General features: G+C 40.4%; 1 protein-coding gene across 1 annotated transcript in view; it reads left to right on the forward strand.

The window, feature by feature from the left end:
• Window positions 1-731: 731 nt before the first annotated feature.
• Window positions 732-20,276, forward strand: part of Ccdc141 (coiled-coil domain containing 141) — a 156,936-nt gene continuing 137,391 nt past the window's right edge. Inside the window, exons 1-2 of the mRNA XM_027420097.2 lie at window positions 732-954; window positions 2,789-2,911. Coding sequence (XP_027275898.1) covers window positions 853-954; window positions 2,789-2,911 — 225 coding nt within the window. The 5' untranslated portion in view covers window positions 732-852. The remainder of the gene's footprint in view (window positions 955-2,788; window positions 2,912-20,276) is intronic.

Here is a 20,276-nt window from a genome sequence, read left to right on the forward strand (position 1 = left end):
GCTCACCTTCAAACAAACAATCAAAAATATATCACTTGCTGCAGTTAAAAGGTAACAACAAAGTACTGAGCTTTCTAACAGTTGTTTGCTAGCTGAGTTTGAAAATGCTGCTCAGAAAGCCACCACAAAGAAATCCTGGGAAGATGTGTGTGTATTCATTGATAAATGCTGAAGGAAACGATTTTAAAATGCCCCCCAAAGGAAGTTCTGGGGGAATGTGATGGTTCCACAGACTTCATTTGGCAAAGTCCATTAAGTTTTAGAAAAACAGATTAACCTAAAGATATTTTGATCAGCTTTGTGACTTAACATAAGAAACAATAAAGGTCATTTTTGGTAGTTTTCTTTGTATGAAGAAGACTTGAAAGGATTGATATCCAGGGCAGCAACTTTCTGGTTTCAAAGTCCTCAGTAACAACTGTTTAGTTTCAGTGGCCAAACTAATTTGGGCTGTCAGGATGTAATTTTTTTTTCCATTAGCTATCGGACATCAGCTGATAGGCAAAGAGCTCAAAGTTGTCCCTCGAGTTTCAGATAATGGCAAAAATAACAGGCACTTACTGTTACCATAGTAGGGGTGTGGCTGGCTTCTCTCTCTCTCTCTCTCTCTCTCTCTCTCTCTCTCTCTCTCTCTCTCTCTCCTCCTCTTTCTCCTCCCCCTCCCTCTCGATAAGCTCAATGGGGCTGTCTATTTTTAACTTCCTGTTCTTTCCTTTTGGCTGGGTAATCAGTGTGAGCAGAGAGCTTTCCCCGAATGAGTCCCGGTAGCCCTGTGGATGCCTTTTGACATGACCAACAGACACGCATCTCTACCAAGGCTGCCCCAGGTTTAAACCCTCCTGCTAAAGTGCCATGTCCTGCAAAGAAAGTCCCCATGTGGGTGTTTCCACTACCACAGTCAGCTCTGTAGCTGTGCAAGCTGGGAGCTCCAAAATCGTGATAGCCATTGTCAAGGTAAGCTCACATCTTTCTTTTCTCTGTGTGGCTGGAGTTGGGGGGGGGTTCTTTGTGGTGTGCTGAGAGCCCTAAAGGATAATGCACACATTCACAGGACACAGCACAGAACAGATGATAAATAGTAAGTGATCTTAGTCACTTAAACCAGTGACAGAGAACTGCTAAATTTCAACAAGTTGCCAGTTTGCTTTTTAGCTTACAATGCATCTACGAAGACTTAAAACAAACTTTACTGTGTACTTTCAGTTTGGTCCTTAAAGGCAAAGCACATGTGACAGAGGTTCTGGAATGTCAGGTGAAGAGTCCAGAGGGCCAGGGCAACGCCTGTGATTTTTGAATGGATGTGATGGAGGAGGCAGATCAGAGGGGGACACTGTCTTGAGCTTGATGGAGAACTGGAATCACTAAGAGACTCCTGCAGTGCCTCCCAGAACTGGTTTCCACTGGTATAGGCAGCACTAACTACTTCTCCCACTGTAGGGGATGGAGACCACACACTGTGTATCAAACTGGCTCTTGAGAACAGGAAAGTGCAGCCACTTGGAGCTTAACTGTCTGTTTTATGTCTAGCTGTTTGCAAAGATGGCCACCCATCTTTGGATTGTCAAAGACTTCCATGATTTTGTCCCATTTGATTGAAATTGTGGAAACTCTGAAATATAAGCTTGTCTTTAGAAGATTTGCCACCTAAAGAATTCATGTTTAGTGACTGCAAACCTGGCCAAGAAGGAGGAAAAGCTGGCTGTGAGACCTTTTTAATTTAGTTGCTGCAAATTTTATAGTAGTATGAAAATTTGTAGGAGGAAACAGAGCGCCACATTGAGCAATGGAATGCAGGGTTCTGTTCAAGGACAAGTTCTCAGTGCTAGGAACCTCCTGACCAATACACAGGACCTCAGCGACTCCCCACCCTCTCCTCTACAGAGGTATGACTCTCCATCCTCTCCTCTGCAGAGGTGTGATTCCCCACCCTCTCCTCTGCAGAGGTGTGACTCCCCACTCCCTCCTCTCCAGATGTATAACTCCCCACCCTCTCCTCTGCAGAGATGAGTGGGAATGTCAAAGCATCAAAGCTGCACCAAGGAAAACTAATTGATTGCCCCTGATTTAGTGGTGCTTGGGGCAACTCACAGATTCCAGGAGGGAAGGACAGGAGGCAAGTCTACAATGTTTTTAAAGAAAGCCAACATCACTTTCCTCAATCTTAAGATACTTTTCCAGAAGAGGAGTCACAGTGCTTAGGGAATAATATATAGGATAGTCAGAGGTACAAAGAACATACAAACTTTAAAAGTTATATGGGAGTCTTTTTAATTGGATTTTATTTCTCAAAATGACCCACTCATAGTCCTCTCTGTAACTCCCTTTCCTTATTGTCATCTCCAAATGAAACGTGCTTCAGCCTCTTCAGAGAGCCAAGCCTGTATTAATGGAGAACTGCTGGGGTCTGGCCTGTAGCGCAGTTCCCATCCCACTTTTCCTGTGTGAATTGTCACTAATTGTCAATTGTCCAGAGTTGTTTTGTGAGGATAGAACTGTGTGGATTTGCTCAGTGACTTAGAGATGGTGAAGAATGTATCATCTAATGCACACATTCCTCATTCGAGAATTTAGAGAATTCAAACCCACACTCCATCCATGAGAGGATTTGTTCTAAGAATAAAAGAAGACAAAGCATGGGTTTCTATTAAACCTGTCGCGTTTCAGCATGTTAGGCCATCTCTACAGAAGGAGAAAATGTGCTTGGTGTAACTAGAAATTAAAATTTAAAAGTGAAGAAAGGAGAAGATGCAAGGGAGAGAAAACTTCATTCCACTCATCTTATTTTTAGTGTGGCAAATGGGTACAACTCCAACTGGCTGAATCACAGCCCAATCTTCTGGAAATCGGCAGCAGTCAAGATGAAACCAAAAAACTGCTTCGTGATCATGAGCTTCTGCTGGCCAAGCTTAAGGTAAGAGTCTCAGGTGTGAAGCCAAAGGCAATGCTACAAACGAAGACGATGCTGCTTCTCACCTTGCTCTGGCTCCCACTGCTGTGACCAGCTTTGGCCATTTTAATATGATGTTGTTATGGCTCAGCATTGGCATAGGAAAGAAATAACAAGGGCTGGAAAAACAGCTCAGTTGGTCGAGTGCTTGCTTTGTACACATGAGGACTTGGGTTGGATCCCTAGAGCCCATGGAAAAATGCCAGGCATGGTAGCACAGGAAATGGGAGGATCCCCGAAGTTTGCTGACCAGCCAGCCCAGCCCAGTTGGTGAGCTACCTGCCACTGAGAGATGCTGTTTCAAAAGAGGTGGATGGTACTTCTGAGGATGACACATGAGTTGTTCTCTGGTCTCCACAAGAACACACACATAAGCAGACAGGCAGGCAGGCAGGCAGACAGACAGACAGACAGATACAATAAAATAAGAACAAGTTATAATTTTTAACTTTCCCTGATCCAATAGAAAATACAGAGGGACAATATTTTCATTGTGGAGTATTTAGTGATAACCCCCCTCCCCTGTCTGCCTCAGTGAAAATAACCTCCCTACCTTTGTATTGTTTGCATTAAGTTCCCAGTATACACTGGTGCCAACCTTTCGGTTGCTAATGTCACCTTCTGGTAAGAATAATTTAGAGGAATCATAAAAACCACCTGATTCTATGCTTAGTATTAAGAGTTCCTGAAACCAGATGAGACTGTTAGTAAAATCAGACCCAACACATTGTGGTTAGTTTAGAATATAAAATTAATACTGAATTGAGATTGCCAAGTATGGGCAATAGTTTGTGAGGTTTGGTGCAAAACGAAAACATAAGGCCCCTTGTTCAACAAGCTGACATTGTGCTTTTCATTCTCTACGTAATAGCTGGCTGCTTTGTGTGGTAGCAGACATGGGTGAGTGCGGTGTTCACAGCATCACCCTTAACTCAGGCAACATACTGTATGGAGTAAGAGAGCAGACAGAGAGCAGAAGGTGCCCCTCTCCCAGAGGGTGAACTTTATGTACCACGAGGTTCCAGATCCCAGCATTTGCTTTATGTTCTATGGGAATCCCTTAGAGAACACAAACTGAAAGAGAAACATCCTTAACATTTCCAAAACAATGACAGGCAGAGTGTGAAATCCCATGCTGTCCTCCTCTGAGCAGGGCAGTAGGATGCAGCTACTCTCCTCATCATGAGCCTCACACACAAGCAAATAGATGCCTTTGTTAGAATCAAAGAGGCTTGGTGAAGGTTCTGAGTCCTGAAATGGTCAGAATGTTCCATGATATTAGACTTAAACAATATTGGTTTCTTAGTGTTCTTGGGCTGAAACACATACTGGATTTCTAAATCTGAGGCAGGTCTAACCTGTGTCTTAATATATAGACTGTGGGAAAAATAATCCGGTGGGTAAAACTGACTGATAGAGTGAGGGCTGAATCAGCCCTGAAGAGGGTAGTCTTTAGACTCTGAAATTTACTCCCTTGTTTGACAGATTCTTGCTCTAGTGTCTGGGATCTGAGTTGTCATTCAAGGTAGCAAGCCCTGTTCATCAGGAAGTCTTGTGTGTACTGAAAAGAAACAACACCGAAACAAAGCACCATTATAACGTGAAAGAGCATTGGACCAGGAATCAAAAGACCTTTGTTTAGCTTCAGTCGTGTCACAAACTAATGTAACTTGACAAACAATTCAAAGTCTTCCTGTTACAACAAAAGCTTCAATACATTCTTGAGCCTGCTACTCTGTAAACCACAGAAACCCAATACTGTTCCATGTCCATTCCTGAGGTTTGCTTCCTCCTGGTCCATGGGTCCCCTTCTCCTTTCTATACACCTGCCAACCATTGTGGAAGCTAATCTGGACCTAAAACCATATTCCTTCCTCAGCTCCCACTAACTCATGCTGCCTGGTATTTTCCAGTATTTTCTGGCTCACCAATGAATCACCGATGGTGGCTCACAGCAGATTGGGCTCTCCTTCTCTCATATCTTTGAGAAAACATTAGAAGGCATTCTTCCTTAGGTGGAACAATGTGACCCTCCCCAGCTCATGCTCTTACTTCTCCATCTGAGTCCACCCTGGAGCTCAGCTGGACAGAGGGCTTCCATTTAGCAGGTTCTGTCTGCTTACAGGACAGTTAGGACTCTAGATTCTAAATACCTGGTTCTTTTAAGCTACACTTCAGGCTGTGGCAAGCTACTTAAGTCTTCTGGACTTCAGGCTTTTTATCTTCGTGATAAACAGAGCATATCTACTGGATTTTATCATGCACCATGGAATCTGGAGTCATTCCAGCCTCCCTGCAAACGGTTCTAAAACATAGGCTCTCAGATTAAAACACATACTGGCTTCACCTATGATTCTAGTTATAGTCCCTGAATAGCCATCTCTCATACCCATCTGTTTGCTTATAACCTAGCCAGCTCAGCCCCCACGTACTTTACTTATCAGGTCTGTTGGTCAAACTATACCGGTATTTAAAGTTTTGTTTAATGTTTGTGAAAAAAAAAAAGAGTTGGGGGGGCAGTTATCAAAGAAGGAGTTTGAAGTCTATTTCAGAAGTGCCAACTTAAAAATAATGGCAATTGAATCTCTCACATGGATCCCAACTAATTTGCCACTTATTACGTTACCAGGGTCATCACAATTTAACCTGTGGCAGAAAATTGTTGGTCTCAATTTAATTGTAATATGAGGTTTCAAAGGAAAAAGATGTTAGTAGTTCAAGAAGTCAATCATATTTAATATTTAGTGTTCATTCTAGTCCTTTCTCGGTTTATAGAACCCTGCAGTATGTTCCAATTAGAGAGAAACATATTCTGGAAGGTGTTCTTGGAGGGTGTAGGAGTCAAGAGTGGAGTACTTTCTGGTTGATTGTAATACTGACCCTCTCTAGTATAAGGTATGTATTTGAAAAATTAGGGTAATAACAGTTACCTTCACACTTCCAAAAAGAATATTTGAGAAGACAAATGGAATGCCATATGGAAGTACGTGCTGCCTTTAAGGGAGAAAATGGCATAATTATTATGCTAATGGTGAACATATCAGACTAATGTGAACATTTAATAGAAAAGCTATTTTGTGCCTTCCACCAAAAAAACTCAAACCCTCCTAATGAAGAATAAGGGGAAAATGTTGGAAACACATGATTTTCCTAAGTGTTTCTAATGCTGGTGATGTCTGTGCCCCTAGGGATTGAATTTTGCCTTCAGCTATGTACTTAGCCGTCCCACTGGAGTATCCAGAGGAAAAATCATTCATTCCCTGTTTTCAGTGGCAAAAACAATCATGTGCAAATAGGTTTAAGTCCCAGAGGCTTCTGAATTCCCATACTGTCTGTGCTAACTTCTTTCCAATGAGAAAGAAGGCATCCAGGAAGGAGGAAAGAGAACTTAACCCAGGTGAAGACCTGCCTGTGGCTGCCATCGACTATGTGCCCCCAGGTAGGCAGCGTGGTTGAAGACAGAAATGAAGAGGTAAAGGGACCTTTGGGATGTTGCTTAAGATGTTTCTGTCCTTGGGATCTATCTTTTAACTGCATCTCTAGTGTCCAAAGGAATTGGCTCTGTGTGCCAAGACTCTTGGGCATTAGTCCCTTGCTATGGACATGTGACATTAGCCTCCACAGAAGAATGACCCTTCAGAGTGATTGCAATCCACCAACCACTTTACCTCTTACTTGACTCTCAGAAGTCTAGTGGTTTCCTGCTTCAGATGGAATCTCAGGCCAAGTGTGGCTAATATTTATCCTATTTCTGATCATTGATTTAGAAACAGATGTGCTAAGGATAGAACATATGAGTAATAAAGCCAAAAATCCTTAGATTAAAATTTGCCTTAAACAAGGGATAGTGTGAATGACTGCAATTAAGCTGCAGTATTTGTGCAGAATACATTTTAAAACATGTTTTGTGCATCAAAATATAACCAACGTAAAGTTTACCATTTTTTTTTTTTTTCGAGACAGGGTTTCTCTGTGGCTTTGGAGGCTGTCCTGGAATGAGCTCTGGTAGAGCAGGCTGGTCTGGAACTCACAGAGATCCACCTGCCTCTGCCTCCCAAGTGCTGGGATTAAAGGTGTGCGCCACCACTGCCCGGCAAAGTTTACCATCTTAACCACTTCTGCATGTACAATTCAGTAGCATTGATTACGTTCAGATTATGCAATCATCAACTGTGTATTTTTTTTAATTTAATCACACCAAACAGAAACTTGGTATCTCTTAAGAAGTAACTCTCATTATTATCTGTGCTTCCAGTGTAGTCTGTTTTTTCTATATATTTGCCTGTTCTACACCCTACATATAAATGGAATAGTATATTTGACTTTTCATGCCTGGCTTGTTTTCTTATATAATATTGGTTTGTATTTTGCACAAGAATTTCACTTTTTGAATAATGAATAACAAAGAATGAATGGATGATAGTACATTGTAAGGGTTGCATATCCCTTATCTGAAATGTTTGGACCAAAGATTTTCCAACTTTTCAATTTTTTTGGATTTTGGAATATTTGTATATGGACAATGAGATATCTTGAGCATTGAACCTTACTATACATACAAAATTCATATATTTCAGATATACTGTATACATAGAGACTAAAGGTCAGTTGGTGTTTTTATTATGCCTGCACTTTGGCTATAACCTATGGCCTGAGTTCAGGTATGGAATTTTCCATCATTGTGGCATGGCTGTGCTCAAAATCTTTAGATTTTGGAGTTTTGTGTGTACTGGTTGGTTTTATTGTCAACTTGACACAAACTAGAGTCATCTGGAAAGAGGGAACTTCAACTGGAAGAAACTCCTCCATCCATTTGACCTGTAGGCAAGTCTGTGGGTCATTTTCTTGATTGATGGTGGACATAGGAGGGCCTAGCCTATGGGCAATGCCATTCCTGGAAGGTGGTCCTTGGATGACTAAGAAAAACAGGATGAGCAAGCTAGGAGGAGCCACTTGGTAAGCAACTCCTCTGTGGCCTCCCTATTAGTCCCTGCTTCCAGGTTTCTGCCTTGATTATTTGCTATGACTTCCCTCAATGATGGACTGTAACCAGTAAGCCAAACACACCCTTTCTTCTCCAGAGCTGCTCACGGTGTTCATCACAGTGACAGAAAGCAAACTAGGAGTGTGTGTGTGTGTGTGTGTGTGTGTGTGTGTGTGTTCATACATATGTGCCAGATGTGCATGTGGAAGCCAGAGGTTGGCATCAGTTATCTTCCTCCATTTCTGTTTTGGTATTTGAACAGGACCTCTCAACCTGGAGCTCATTGATTTACCTAGGCTGATGGGCCAAGTCCAGAGATGCACCTTGTCTGCCTCCCAGCAATAGAGCTACAGACATGTTACTATGTCCAGTTTTTACATGGGTACTGGAGCTTTGAACTCAGATCTTCATACTTGTTCAGCAGGCACTTTACCAACTGAACTCTTTCTCCACCCCAAAATTTTGGAGTACTTTTGATTTTAGATTTTTGGATGAAAGATGTCCAACTTGTAAGACATTTTGTTTAGGCACCTGTCTATGGACTTTTTTAAGTTGTGCTGCAATCAATACTGGCACACAATTATTTTCTTGGCCATCTAACTGTAGCACAAATAATTAAAACCCAGAGACAGATAGTGTGGGGTTCAATCTGAAGACCAAAAAAAGCAAAGCAGCCAAGCCACTAGGGAGTTCTTACTTCTACCAAGGCTAAGACTAAAGAGGGGCAATCCTTTTCTCAAAGTGACTGCAGACTGTAATGCTCTCCACCAAAACCTCAGACTGCCCTGAGCTCCTGCCTTATATTCCTCTCTAGTTCTGGGATTAAATGTGTATCATCCCAAGTGTGTGATCAAAGGTGTGACCTCTGTTTCTCTTTTAGACTAATTCAGTCTTGTGTAGCCCAGAGTGGCCTTGAGTTCATGGAGATCCATCTGCCTCTGTCTCCAGAGTGCTGGGATTAAAAGGTGTGGCCACCACGGCTTGCCCTCCATGGTTAACTAGTAGCTTAGGTGAGTGGCTAACTAGTGACTTAGCTCTACACTCTGATCTTCAGGCAAGCTTTATTTGTTAGAGTACAAACAAAATGTCACTACATCTAACTCTCATTCTTTCTGGTCAGCATGTAGCAACACAATTGCTGGGTTGTATGGCATTTCCATGCTTAGGTTTTGAGGAAGCACTAGTAGAAAATGTTAAGTTTGGGCGGTGCAGTGGTTGGTTTTAAATGTCAACTTGCCACGACTTAGAATCACCTGAGCAGGGGACCTCAACTCAAGGATTGTGGGTGTGTTTGTGGGGAATTGCCTTGACTGCTTAATCAATCTGGGTGTAGGAAGACCCACCCTAAATGTGGAAGGCATCTCCTAGTAGCAGCCCAGATAAAAAGATATGGAAGAAAGACGGTGGTTTTTGCTCAGTTGATTTTTACCTCTCATTAAATCTACTTACCCTGGGGCTGGAGAGATGCCTCAGAGGTTAAGAGGCTGCTCTTCCAGAAGTTCAATTCCCAGCAACCACATGGTGGCTCACAACCATCTATAATGAAATCTGGTGCCCTCTTCTGGCCTGCAGGCATACATGTATGCAGAACACTGTATACATGATAAATAAACAAAACTTAAAATAAAAAATCTACTTAACCTGTTGCTGTCATTTCTGATTCCTTAGCTAATGTTAGAATCAGCCTTTCCTGGACCTCAGCAGTCCCAATCTCATGCCAAAGCTCTGGAAATTTCCTAGAGAGTTGCTGGTTCTCTGTCCACTCTAGAATTCTGAAAAGCTGTTTCTGACATTAGGGAAGCTTCTGTCCAGCTTTCTATGTTCTGTTCTAGCAGAAGCGAGGAGAATGTGTTGCGTGGAGGGTGAAACTGGGAGAAAGGAGTGGCCACCATTGGGGAATGAAGAGTTCTTTCTGGTGCCCTCTGTGGGCTGTAAGCTCTTTCTTTCCTCTGCTCTGCTGAGCAGGCCAGATAACTCCACCTGGTAGATACAGACTATAGTTCCATCCGTTACAGCCATGTACTCAGTCTAGTTCTTCTTTCAGGAACGCATCAAGGTGGGGATCAGATTTTGGAGATGGGGGGAAGAAAGCCCGAACTGTCTTTTGCATAGTTCCAGAATTCCTGGTTCCTCTTTACCATTAGTGAGAGTAAGTATCTTGATCCATACCCAATCTTAATGTCAATTTCCAAATCAATATGGAACATTAAAGGGAAATGGAAAGTAGACTTTTGCTTTGGTGTGTTATTCATGGAAGGCATCTGATGCATTTTTCAGTGATCATTTTGAATGAGGTCACTGAGATAAGGTAGGGACAAAGCAGAAGTTCTGTAGAACTTTCTTAATCTTTGCTATTGAGAAACTTCTCTACTAAAAACACCAACAAAAGGTCTGGCAACCATGAAACATTTAAATTTCCATGTGTCACTGACAGCATTCTAGTTTGAAGGTTGTTTTCTTTCCTAAATATTCAGTTCCAGTGAACAGTATATGCTATGGAGTGAGTCAGGAAGCTAATTTTGAATGGTGTTCTTTCGATCTAGAAAATGGCATGAATAATATGGTAAACTATGTTCTTATAAGTGGAAGTAAGAAGTTATCTTAGTCCATGTGTGCTGCTCTAACAAAATAACATAGACAGAGTACTTCATAAAGAACAGACATTTATTTTTCACAGTTGAAGAGAGCCTGAGTTCTCTTTCCAAGGTTGTGCCTTATTGCAGCATCATGCAAAGGACAAGGGTGTTGTCTTCAAAGTGAGAGGGGAAGAAGGCAAACAGGGATACATTGTCTCCCCTTCAAACTCCCTTACTGGCATTGGCATTAATCTATGTGTAGAGCAGAGACCCCATGACATCACCTCTTCTAAGAAGACCCAGTTTTTAACACTGTTGTGTGAGGGTTTATGCTTCTAACAGGTGAATTTGAATTTGAGGGAGCACATACAAGCCACAGCAGAAATGCTAATTTAGTAAATTCTAGAGAGTCTGTGATTCGTTCCCATGAAGCAGAAACTGAAAGTGGATGATTAAATATTGATGTGAGCTCAATTTTAGAGGTACAAAGATTATAGATGGAGACAATTGTGTAGGCACAGAGTTGAAGATTCTTAGCTCTCAGTTCAGGAGTGAACATTGTGCTCTTTGGCAAAAGCTGGAGGACCTATGGGGAACATGAGTCACATACTGTGTATATCTCTATATTTGCATATCCTAAGAAATCTAATGACACTGATTCAGGGAGAAAGAGAGGCAACCTCATTTCTGCAGGGAACAGACCATGTCTGGCTTGCAGCACATACTGACATCCCTTCTAAGAATTTTGGAAAGATCTAGAACACAAGATTCTGGCAGATTAGAGATTCTTTCAAGGACTTGGCCCTCCTCTGATGAAGAATGAAGGTCTATGCCCCTTCTCTCCAGAGTACACAGACTTCTATACCGCTTTGGCATACAGAATGTAGCATAGATGTAGCTGGGTTGATGTGTGGGCCCCAGCTTCAAGAGACTAGCTACCTTTGTGATTTAGAACTGGAGCACTTAGCACATACTCCACAGGTGAGAAAGCCCAGCAGCACTGGAGGCACAAATGGAGATGTCACTGGGCTTCTGGGCAGCAGATCTGCTGATATCTCAGCTAACAGGTAGGCAGCTTGCCAGCCATATGAGGAAGCTACCTTGGGAGAAGACTCTCTGGCCTCAGTTAAGACATCACCATGCCTGTATGGAGTCCAGAATGCCTTCCCTGTCTCCTTCCCTCACTGGGCAAAATAAATGACTGTTTCAGGCAACCTGAATTGGGGGTGGCTTTCAGCATAGCAACAGAACTAGGGCAGAGGGCACCAGCAACTGTCACATTTTCCAAGGACAATGAAGGGAGCACTCAGGCATGAACAATCATAGGCAGAAGATAATGAGAAATTTTATGGAGAAAAAGTTGAGAAATGGGACTAGATTTCTCTAAAATGGAAGCCGGTGTAAGTAATAGTGAGAGTAAACGGCACTTCTGAGAAATTCATCCATTTCTTGAAGGATGGATGAATGAGCGTGCATCCAAAGATAATATCTGTGATTGATGCTTGGCTGGTTGGTGTACATCCCACTACGACTTCTGGTCCAGCAAGGGAAAATTTATAATTGTAACTTTACACACAGAGATATGCACACAATGCTATATGAAGTAAGAAGAATTAATTCTATCCAGGAAGTCACAAACAGTTGATGGTGGTTGGTACTGCCTAGGAAGTAAGTATGAGAGGTCCAGATACTGCAGACAAATTCAAAGGGCAAACCATGGAGTGGGCAAAAAAATATTTGTAGTGTACATGGCAGTTAAAGGTGGCATGACAGTTAAAAGTATGTGTGTGCACATGTGCCCTTTGTGTGTATGGTGGTTTGTGTGTGCGCGTGCACATGTGCGCTTGGTGTATTTATGGTTTATGTGCATAACTGTTCGTGTGTGTGAGTGTGGTGACACACAAGCTACAGCATGCATGTGGAGATCAGAGGATAATCTTGGGTGTCATTTCTCACCTTCTACCTTATTTGAAACAGATTCCTTGTCATTCACTGCTGTGTAAGCCAGGGTAGCTGGGAATTTTTCCTTTCTTTGCCTCCTATGCTTGTGTAGGACCTTGGGGCTGAGAGATCTGTGCATTACCACACCTGGCTTGCTTTCTCATAGGTTCTGGGTTCCCAACTCAAGTTGTCAGTCTTGTCCCACAAATATTTCACCTATTTATGCATGTCCTTGGTCACAACTAACTTTCTTGAGGTGATAACCTTATAGCTTCTGACCTATAAAGTACTTATTTAAAAGACAGTCCTCTGTAAAAATGTAATCTTCAACTGATGAAAGTCAAACCCATATCTCTTATTGACAATGATAAAGAGGCTGCTGGTCTGTGATTTGGTGGGAAAGATGGGATCTGACAGTTCAGGAAGTGGAAATGCATTTGTGGTTCAGAGAGCAGGGGGTAGAACATGACATGCCATCTCCACTCTCCATCTTCAGTCCTCAGAGAGCAGGAGGTAGGATATGATGTACCATCTCCATTCTGCATCTTCAATACCCTGGCTTGGATTGCTTATAAGACAGCAATGTACCTTTCTAACTCTACCTAGAAGCGGACAGATCCTTCTGTTTAGGAAAAGACATCAGTATGCATTCTATGTAACTGAAAATGAAGAAAGTCTTTGTTCTATTTTGTTTAACTTTATTACATTGAACACCTAATTAGTGCTAGCTCAAATGCATCTTTGCCTTTAATATGTAATAATGTATAAACATACAAAGCTCAAGGTTCCTTAAAGTGACTTGGCTTTCTCACTCATATTACAACTTTATCTAGTCGGTTAGTCATTAGGAGATTTAAGGTGAACTTGTGACTCCATAGTTAGACCTGTCTTCCAAATTACCTGCCTTCTAATCTTTGTACTGTAGCATGATGGTATGTGGAATTCTGATCTCTTCCCTAAAGATACCTGCTCACTCCTCAGATTTCTTGGCAAAAGTTCATTCTATCAGGGAATTACAAACACATTAGTAGAAATATTATGGAGTGTATTCTTTCTAACTTGCTTGGACTTGGAACCAGTAAAAAACAAGTAACTATTCTTTCACACCCCTATTTACCCTCCCTGTGACCTTTCTACTTGCTGGGGAGACACTGGTGGGGAGAGCATGGCCCAGTGGGAAAAGTAAAACTCTGGCTTTTCAGTTCCCACGATATATTTCAGCCTCTAACTTGAGCTAAGAAAGTGAGACATCAAAGAAGGTGACTCCGTAGCTCATATCATACACATGGCAATCTGATTGTCTCAAAAGAAAGCCTAGTGCCCTGTCCTTAGACACAGAACTGAAGAACTGAATTTACTCAAATTCAATTTCATAAAGTATATTTTTTCCTCAAGTCAACTTAAAACACACCCTGAGTTTTCCATAATTGGAACTAGAGGAATCTAAACTACCCAAGGCTGTTGCTTACTGCTTTCTGAGTGCCTGAGTGTTTTTAGTCCAGTGGTCCCATCAGCCATTAAACTTTTATTAATGTGTTGAAAAGAAAATGCTTTGCTAGAGCATCACACTTCTTAGAGCAGAGATAAATAGGAATATATAATGTAAACTGCAAGGGCAAGCCTCATTTGTAATTCAAAAATGTTGAAGCAGCATGTGTAAATTTTAGGGAGCTAAGTGCTTATCTAGGAAAGAATAAATATCCTAAATTGATCTAAACTTAAGAGACTAGAAAAAAATAAGAGCATATTAAAACCAAAGCAAGCAGAATGGAAGAAACTACAAAGTACAGTGATCGATACAATTGAAAACAGAAACACAATAGAAAAATCAATAAGCCAAAAGCCAGCTCTCTGAAAAGGTCAATTAAATTGATGAACCTCTAGTCAGACTAAGAAGGAAAAAGAGAGAAGACAAAAATGACCAATATTAGACATGAAAAGTAGGTCTTACTGTAAATCTCGTAGTCATTAAATGTGTAATGAGAAAGTGCCAAGAACATCTGTATGTACATGAATCCAGCAGCTTAGATGAAATGAACCAAGTCCTTGAAAGCATAAATTACCAAACCTAATCAAAAAGCAAAATAAAAAGAAACAAGTGAAAGTAATTTAATAATATGCTTAATTTACTCCAATATACACAAAATATTACCATTTAGCAAGTGATCATTATAAAACTACAGATGAAACATTGCATCAAAATCCAGTGAGATACTGGAATTTTAATCTACCCCTTGCAAATAATTCATGGTTAGTACACAGTGGTATATTTGGAGAATAAAAGAATCTATATCTGGTGGTTTCTTCACCTTGTTTTCTAGCTCAAGGGGATCTTACTGAATGAGTCAGGGCATATAAGTACTGAAAAAGAAATACTGACCAGATAGTTCTGCCAGGGAAATTAATTTAAAAATTTTTAAATTATTTCCAATGGTCAATTTTTATAACTAGCTTATCAGTGTTATTAAATAAGGTCATGGAAGGAATAAAAATACGTTTCTAATGTAATATTTTCGAGAAGATGTATGTGTGTGATACATTTGTACATGTGTTTGGTAACTGTTGGGAACTGATTTTGCTTTAAAGAGTAATTTCTTTAAAACAACTGGAGAGATGGCTCAGTGGCTAAGTGACACTACCCTTTCAGAGGATGAGTTAGGTTCCTAGCACTCACGTCAGTGCAGCAAACTCTACATCCAAGGGATCCAATGTCTCTGTTGGCATCTGCACTCACCTGCACAGACCCCCACACAGGTAATCACAAATACATGCAATGAAAATTTTACATTTTAAAGCAAATAGCAACAATAGTTTGAAATAATGAAGTGAGAACCGTGTGTTACCACAGTTTGAAAAGTCGGCAGCAGAAGACGGTAATTGAGTAGCGGATTGTCTGGTTCTGTCTTCTGGAAGCCTCACTGCACATCTCACTAATGCTTTTACATGTAATTAATTTGTTGTCTGATGTTCGTTCATGGCTCAGATATTGCTCAGTGGATTTCTCATGGTTATGTTATATAATGATGATAACGTTAGCGACTAAATGCAATTCAGATACTAAAAATAACTGAAAGAATTTCTTAAATATATTATGCTTAATGATGGTTAACAGATCATTAACGATTTTGTTACATGAGTGATGAGTATTTAATACCAAGTAAGGATGTACTTGGAGTGTTTTGTATTGCTTAATTCGTTTACGAATATTTCCCATCTGACTGGTTTTCATTCATATCATAGATAATGATCTAAATTCTGAATAATAAAAGAGTTCTGCAAATATTACTGGAAACTATGGTGTCTAATAACTGGTGTGTTCCTTCTATTTTTTTTCATTTACTATTTTGAGCTTTGGAAAAAAGATGAGCCTTCTGGATATCACATGTAAAAAATAGGGTAAAGGTTGAAATATTTGGTGAAGTCTCTCAACCTGGCTGGCAATAGCATCACCCAAATGTTTCTGAAGTGAACTGGTCCTCAGATCCAGGCCCAAGCTATGTACCTGAACATAGTGATGTGATAAGGAAGTCAGAGAACTAATTCTGGATTTTCTTGTTTTTCAAAGAAAATGCACTTTCTGCATCACTTGAGATATATAACTGGTCTACAGAAAATTTGGCAAAAAGAGGAATGGAACATTTTCAACTCTCATTGTCCCACACTATGCAAGTCATTAGCACTAGCCATTCCTTCCAACGGAGGAGGTTTGGTTCAACCACAGCAAAGCAAGCAAACAAATAATTTTTAAAAGCCTAGCTAATCTTGAAAATAAAAACTTTCCATAGTTGCTAGAGTGTCCACCAGAGTGTCAGTTCATTGTGTACCTATAAGATATTCTGTGTGTACCTAGTATACAGGGGGTTATGGATGTGAAACATTCAGTAAAAAGCTCCCCTTTTAAAAGCTTAAGAGACAATAATGGTTGTTTCCTGTATTCATCTACTGTGTGACAATAATTCTATACATCCTGCACTGAGTATTTGATGCTTAAGCCAATCTTCTGTGATAGGAAATATTCACATGTAACAGATGCCTACACAGGTTATATCAGGCTGTTGGTACCCCAGTTTATGTAAGGGGGTATTACTAATATCCAAAATGTAGCGCTTGCAAGGTAATATATGAAAAACTGTATGTTATAAAGTGCTGAAGGATGGCTCCATAAAAGAGACAGCAGCTCAAGAGTGGAGAGTATATAATAGTATTTGGATATGGAAGAAAGAGATATGTTAGGGTTTGAGAGTCAGCAACCATGAAGAACAATGAAATTATGAAATTTGCAGGAATATATTAAATTATGTGAACCAGACTCCAAAAAGCAAAAATCACATGTTATCTCTCAAGTGCAGATAATAACTTTTAATGTTTGTATGTATGTAAATAAGGTAGTGTGAGAGCAGGCATAGAATACTAAACTAGATAGGAGACCATGGAGCAAGGAAACAGGAGGTATTGGAAGATGTGGGAGAGGTCAAAAGGTCACGTGGGATATTAAAAATTGAAAGGTGCTACTAGAGGTGGGAAAGACAGAAGAGAGGAGAGGACAGGAGAGGGACAGGAGAGTGGCAGAGAGGAAGAGCAAAAACAAATTTTGTTTGAAATAAACACAATGAAACCAAATTCTCTGCATGTTAATTATTATAAATATTACACGTACACATAAGGCAAATACTTGGCAAAACCTCTTCTATATTTTAAAATTAAAAATAATTTTGAGTCACAATTAGGAGATCAGCAACACTGGTCAGTTATAAGATCAGCAATACTGTTGAAACAGATACAAGCAAGACACACTAAGCCTCAAAAGAGCCCTGTCAGGAACATCAAGAGATGAGATTCTAATGGCTTAGAGGAGATATGCTAGAGCCAGAAGACAGTGTATAGTGGGCTACAGATTGGATTTAGTGGCAGTCAAGCAGGGGTAGATTTCATAAAATAGTTTCATGTCATTTTGCTTTGTAATTATTTACAGGGTGCACTTGAATGGAAAACTTTTAGACTTACAGATGTGGATAGAAGCTATTAGCATTGGGATTTACACTACAGTTCTGAGGGAGATAGCAACATGGATCAACTTTAAAAGTCTTTGATAGAGTAGTTAGCACAGTATGTTTATATAGTAGAAATGATATTTTTCCAGTGAAATATAGACAAGATATTTCAGCAGCAATTTATTTTATATAAAGAGCAAGAGAATGGTCAAAGATTATCCCACACCTTAAGCCTGTAGGATAAGAATAAAAGATACCCCCCATGGACGTCATTATATCACTGCTCATCTAACATCAATATCCTGTATGTGTGGTGCAGTAGAGATCAGTGCTACTAATTGTTAGATGGTCTTGAGCTTAATCAAACACAGAATTGCAAGTGCTTAGTGAAAAGAACGAGCGGTAGCAAAAGTAAGCCATTTCCTGATATCTGACTGCTCTATTCACAACAGCAAGGAAATAGAATCAGCTTAAATATCCACCAATAGATGAATGGATGGTGAAAATGTGGTGCATATACATGATGGAATTTTATTCCCCCTAAAAAAAGGTTATACCTAAAAAAGGTATAACCATGAAATTTGTAGGAAAAAAAATGGATGGAGCTGGAAAATATTGAGATAACCCAGGCTCAGAAATACAAATGCTATACGTTCTTTGTCATATGTAAATCCTAGCTTCTGTGTGTGTGTGTGTGTGTGTGTGTGTGTCCATGGGTACACATGTACATGGGTATGTTGTGGAGGTCAGAGATCAACCCCAGGAGTCATTCCTCAGATGCTGTCCTCGTTTTTGAAGACGTTTTTCATTGGCCTGGAGCTTTTCCAAGCATGGTAGGTCTGCTGATCCACAAGACCCAGCGATCTGCCTGTTTTTGCCTAACCACCCCAAGGATTACAACCACACCACCCATACTCGGCTGTTTTATATCAGTTGTGGGGATCAAACCAGGTCCTGATGCTTGTGCAGTAAGCACTTTACCCTTGGAGCTTTCTCTCTTGCCCCAGCCTGTAACTCTTTTAAAAATGTGTTTAGTTATGTGTGAATGAACATGGGCAGAGGTCTAGAAACTAAATAGAGAACCATTCGATGGGAAAGAGTGGTATCAAGGAGGGGGGAGGGGAAGGCTAGCAGAACACTTAAGACTTGAAGTGGAAAGGGAAATATGGGGGGTGGGGATGAGCTAGGGAGAGCAGGGATTTGGTTGGAGAGGGTAAGCCAAAGCGAAGTGTGTATGAAAATACACAAGAAAATTCATCCTCTTTAAAAATAAATGTGGAAAAGGAAGAAAAGACAAGAGATGAGACTATGGAAAGTCAGAGGCAAAGCATCCAGAGATGGTGTGTACAAGTATGAGGGAAAGGAAGTTCCAAGACAAAAACATGAACTAACATTAGAAACAGTAGTGCATCAGAGGAGCCTAGTGTTAGATTTGACAGCCAGAAAATGACTTGCTCTCCTGGAATCCTCTATAACATTCCTTTCTTTTGCTTGCTATTGACCATGTTCTCTTCTGAGTACCTTTTATAATTGGTCATCTCCCTACAATCCACTCCAGGATCTATTTCTTGAGAGACAGACATGTTTCATGTTGCCTTGGTTGTTGGACTGCGGACAGCTCCATCTCTGAGTCCTAGCCCTGGGTTTGGATTATATGTTAAATAAATGTTTATGGAATGGATGAAGGACTGAATGAACACATATCCTTTCCATAACTGGGCAATAGAAACACACACAAAAACGAGTCCAGGTAAAGAAATACCCGAGAGATGATTGAAGTGGTATTCACAGACCTGCTTTTCTTGAACTCACCAGTCTGAGGGTTTGAAGAATCAATTATTAATGTATAGAACATTCTAGTTCCTAAAACACATGGTGGGACTGATTAATTATTAATACTATTAGTGTTTCTGATTTGTATCATTATTCTTCTAACTGAGCTTGAGGATGGATTTCCAAGTGAATTATTGATATCCTCATTTTAGAATGCCAAAGCGGCCTCCTTTGTGAAGTCTTTGCTGAGTGCTGCCCTGCTCTTTGCCTGCCTTTTTCCACAGTGTTCCACTGGAGCTTCTCAACACACACTTGTTATGTGCAGTGCACCTCACCTGAATGCTGGACTCCTGTAAGCTTAGGCTGTGTGCAGTGCTGCCAGCCTGGCTTACACAGTATTTACACCCACATCACCTTGTGCACACTTCCTTATCCCATATGGGGTAAGACTTGGCCTAAAGAAAGGTGTTGTGTGTGTAGTTGGTACCCTTGGCTCTAACATTTAACATTGCTTTTAGTACTGGTTTGCTCAAATTTTTATACATGTATATATTTTCATAATACTGAAAACTTTCCTCTGGGTAGAGACTGTGTGGTAATACTAAATTATTATCTGGTTACTTTTTGTCTAAATTAGTTTTATGAACTTTGAATTTACAGCATGACTTATGGATGAAGATAACTCAGTGGGCATTTATTGATTGTTCTGTGTCAACTGACTTTTACACATTAAAATTAAGTTCAAAGATGAAATACATTCAGATAGTTTTAAACTTATCATTTGTTCATCTTTAAAATAACCACTTGAGGTTAAGTCTATAAGAGACAGAACCTTAGTGATGGGGTCTGTTAGATCTTCCTGCCCAGACACAGATCAGTGGTGTTATGTTGTTATATAACCTTTGGGAAGTTGCTAGCCTCTATCTCAGTTTCCATGCCTGTAGGTTTTCACACCCATTCATAAGGTAGGTGTGAGGATTGTAGGAGTTGAAGAAGTTAAAGCACAAGGGCTGCCTATAATGAGTGTTGAGTGACTGTTACTATCACTGTTTTACTTTTATTCT

Source organism: Cricetulus griseus, chromosome 6 (genome assembly GCF_003668045.3).
Source record: "Cricetulus griseus strain 17A/GY chromosome 6, alternate assembly CriGri-PICRH-1.0, whole genome shotgun sequence".
In the NCBI taxonomy this organism is placed as follows: Eukaryota; Metazoa; Chordata; class Mammalia; order Rodentia; family Cricetidae; genus Cricetulus; species Cricetulus griseus.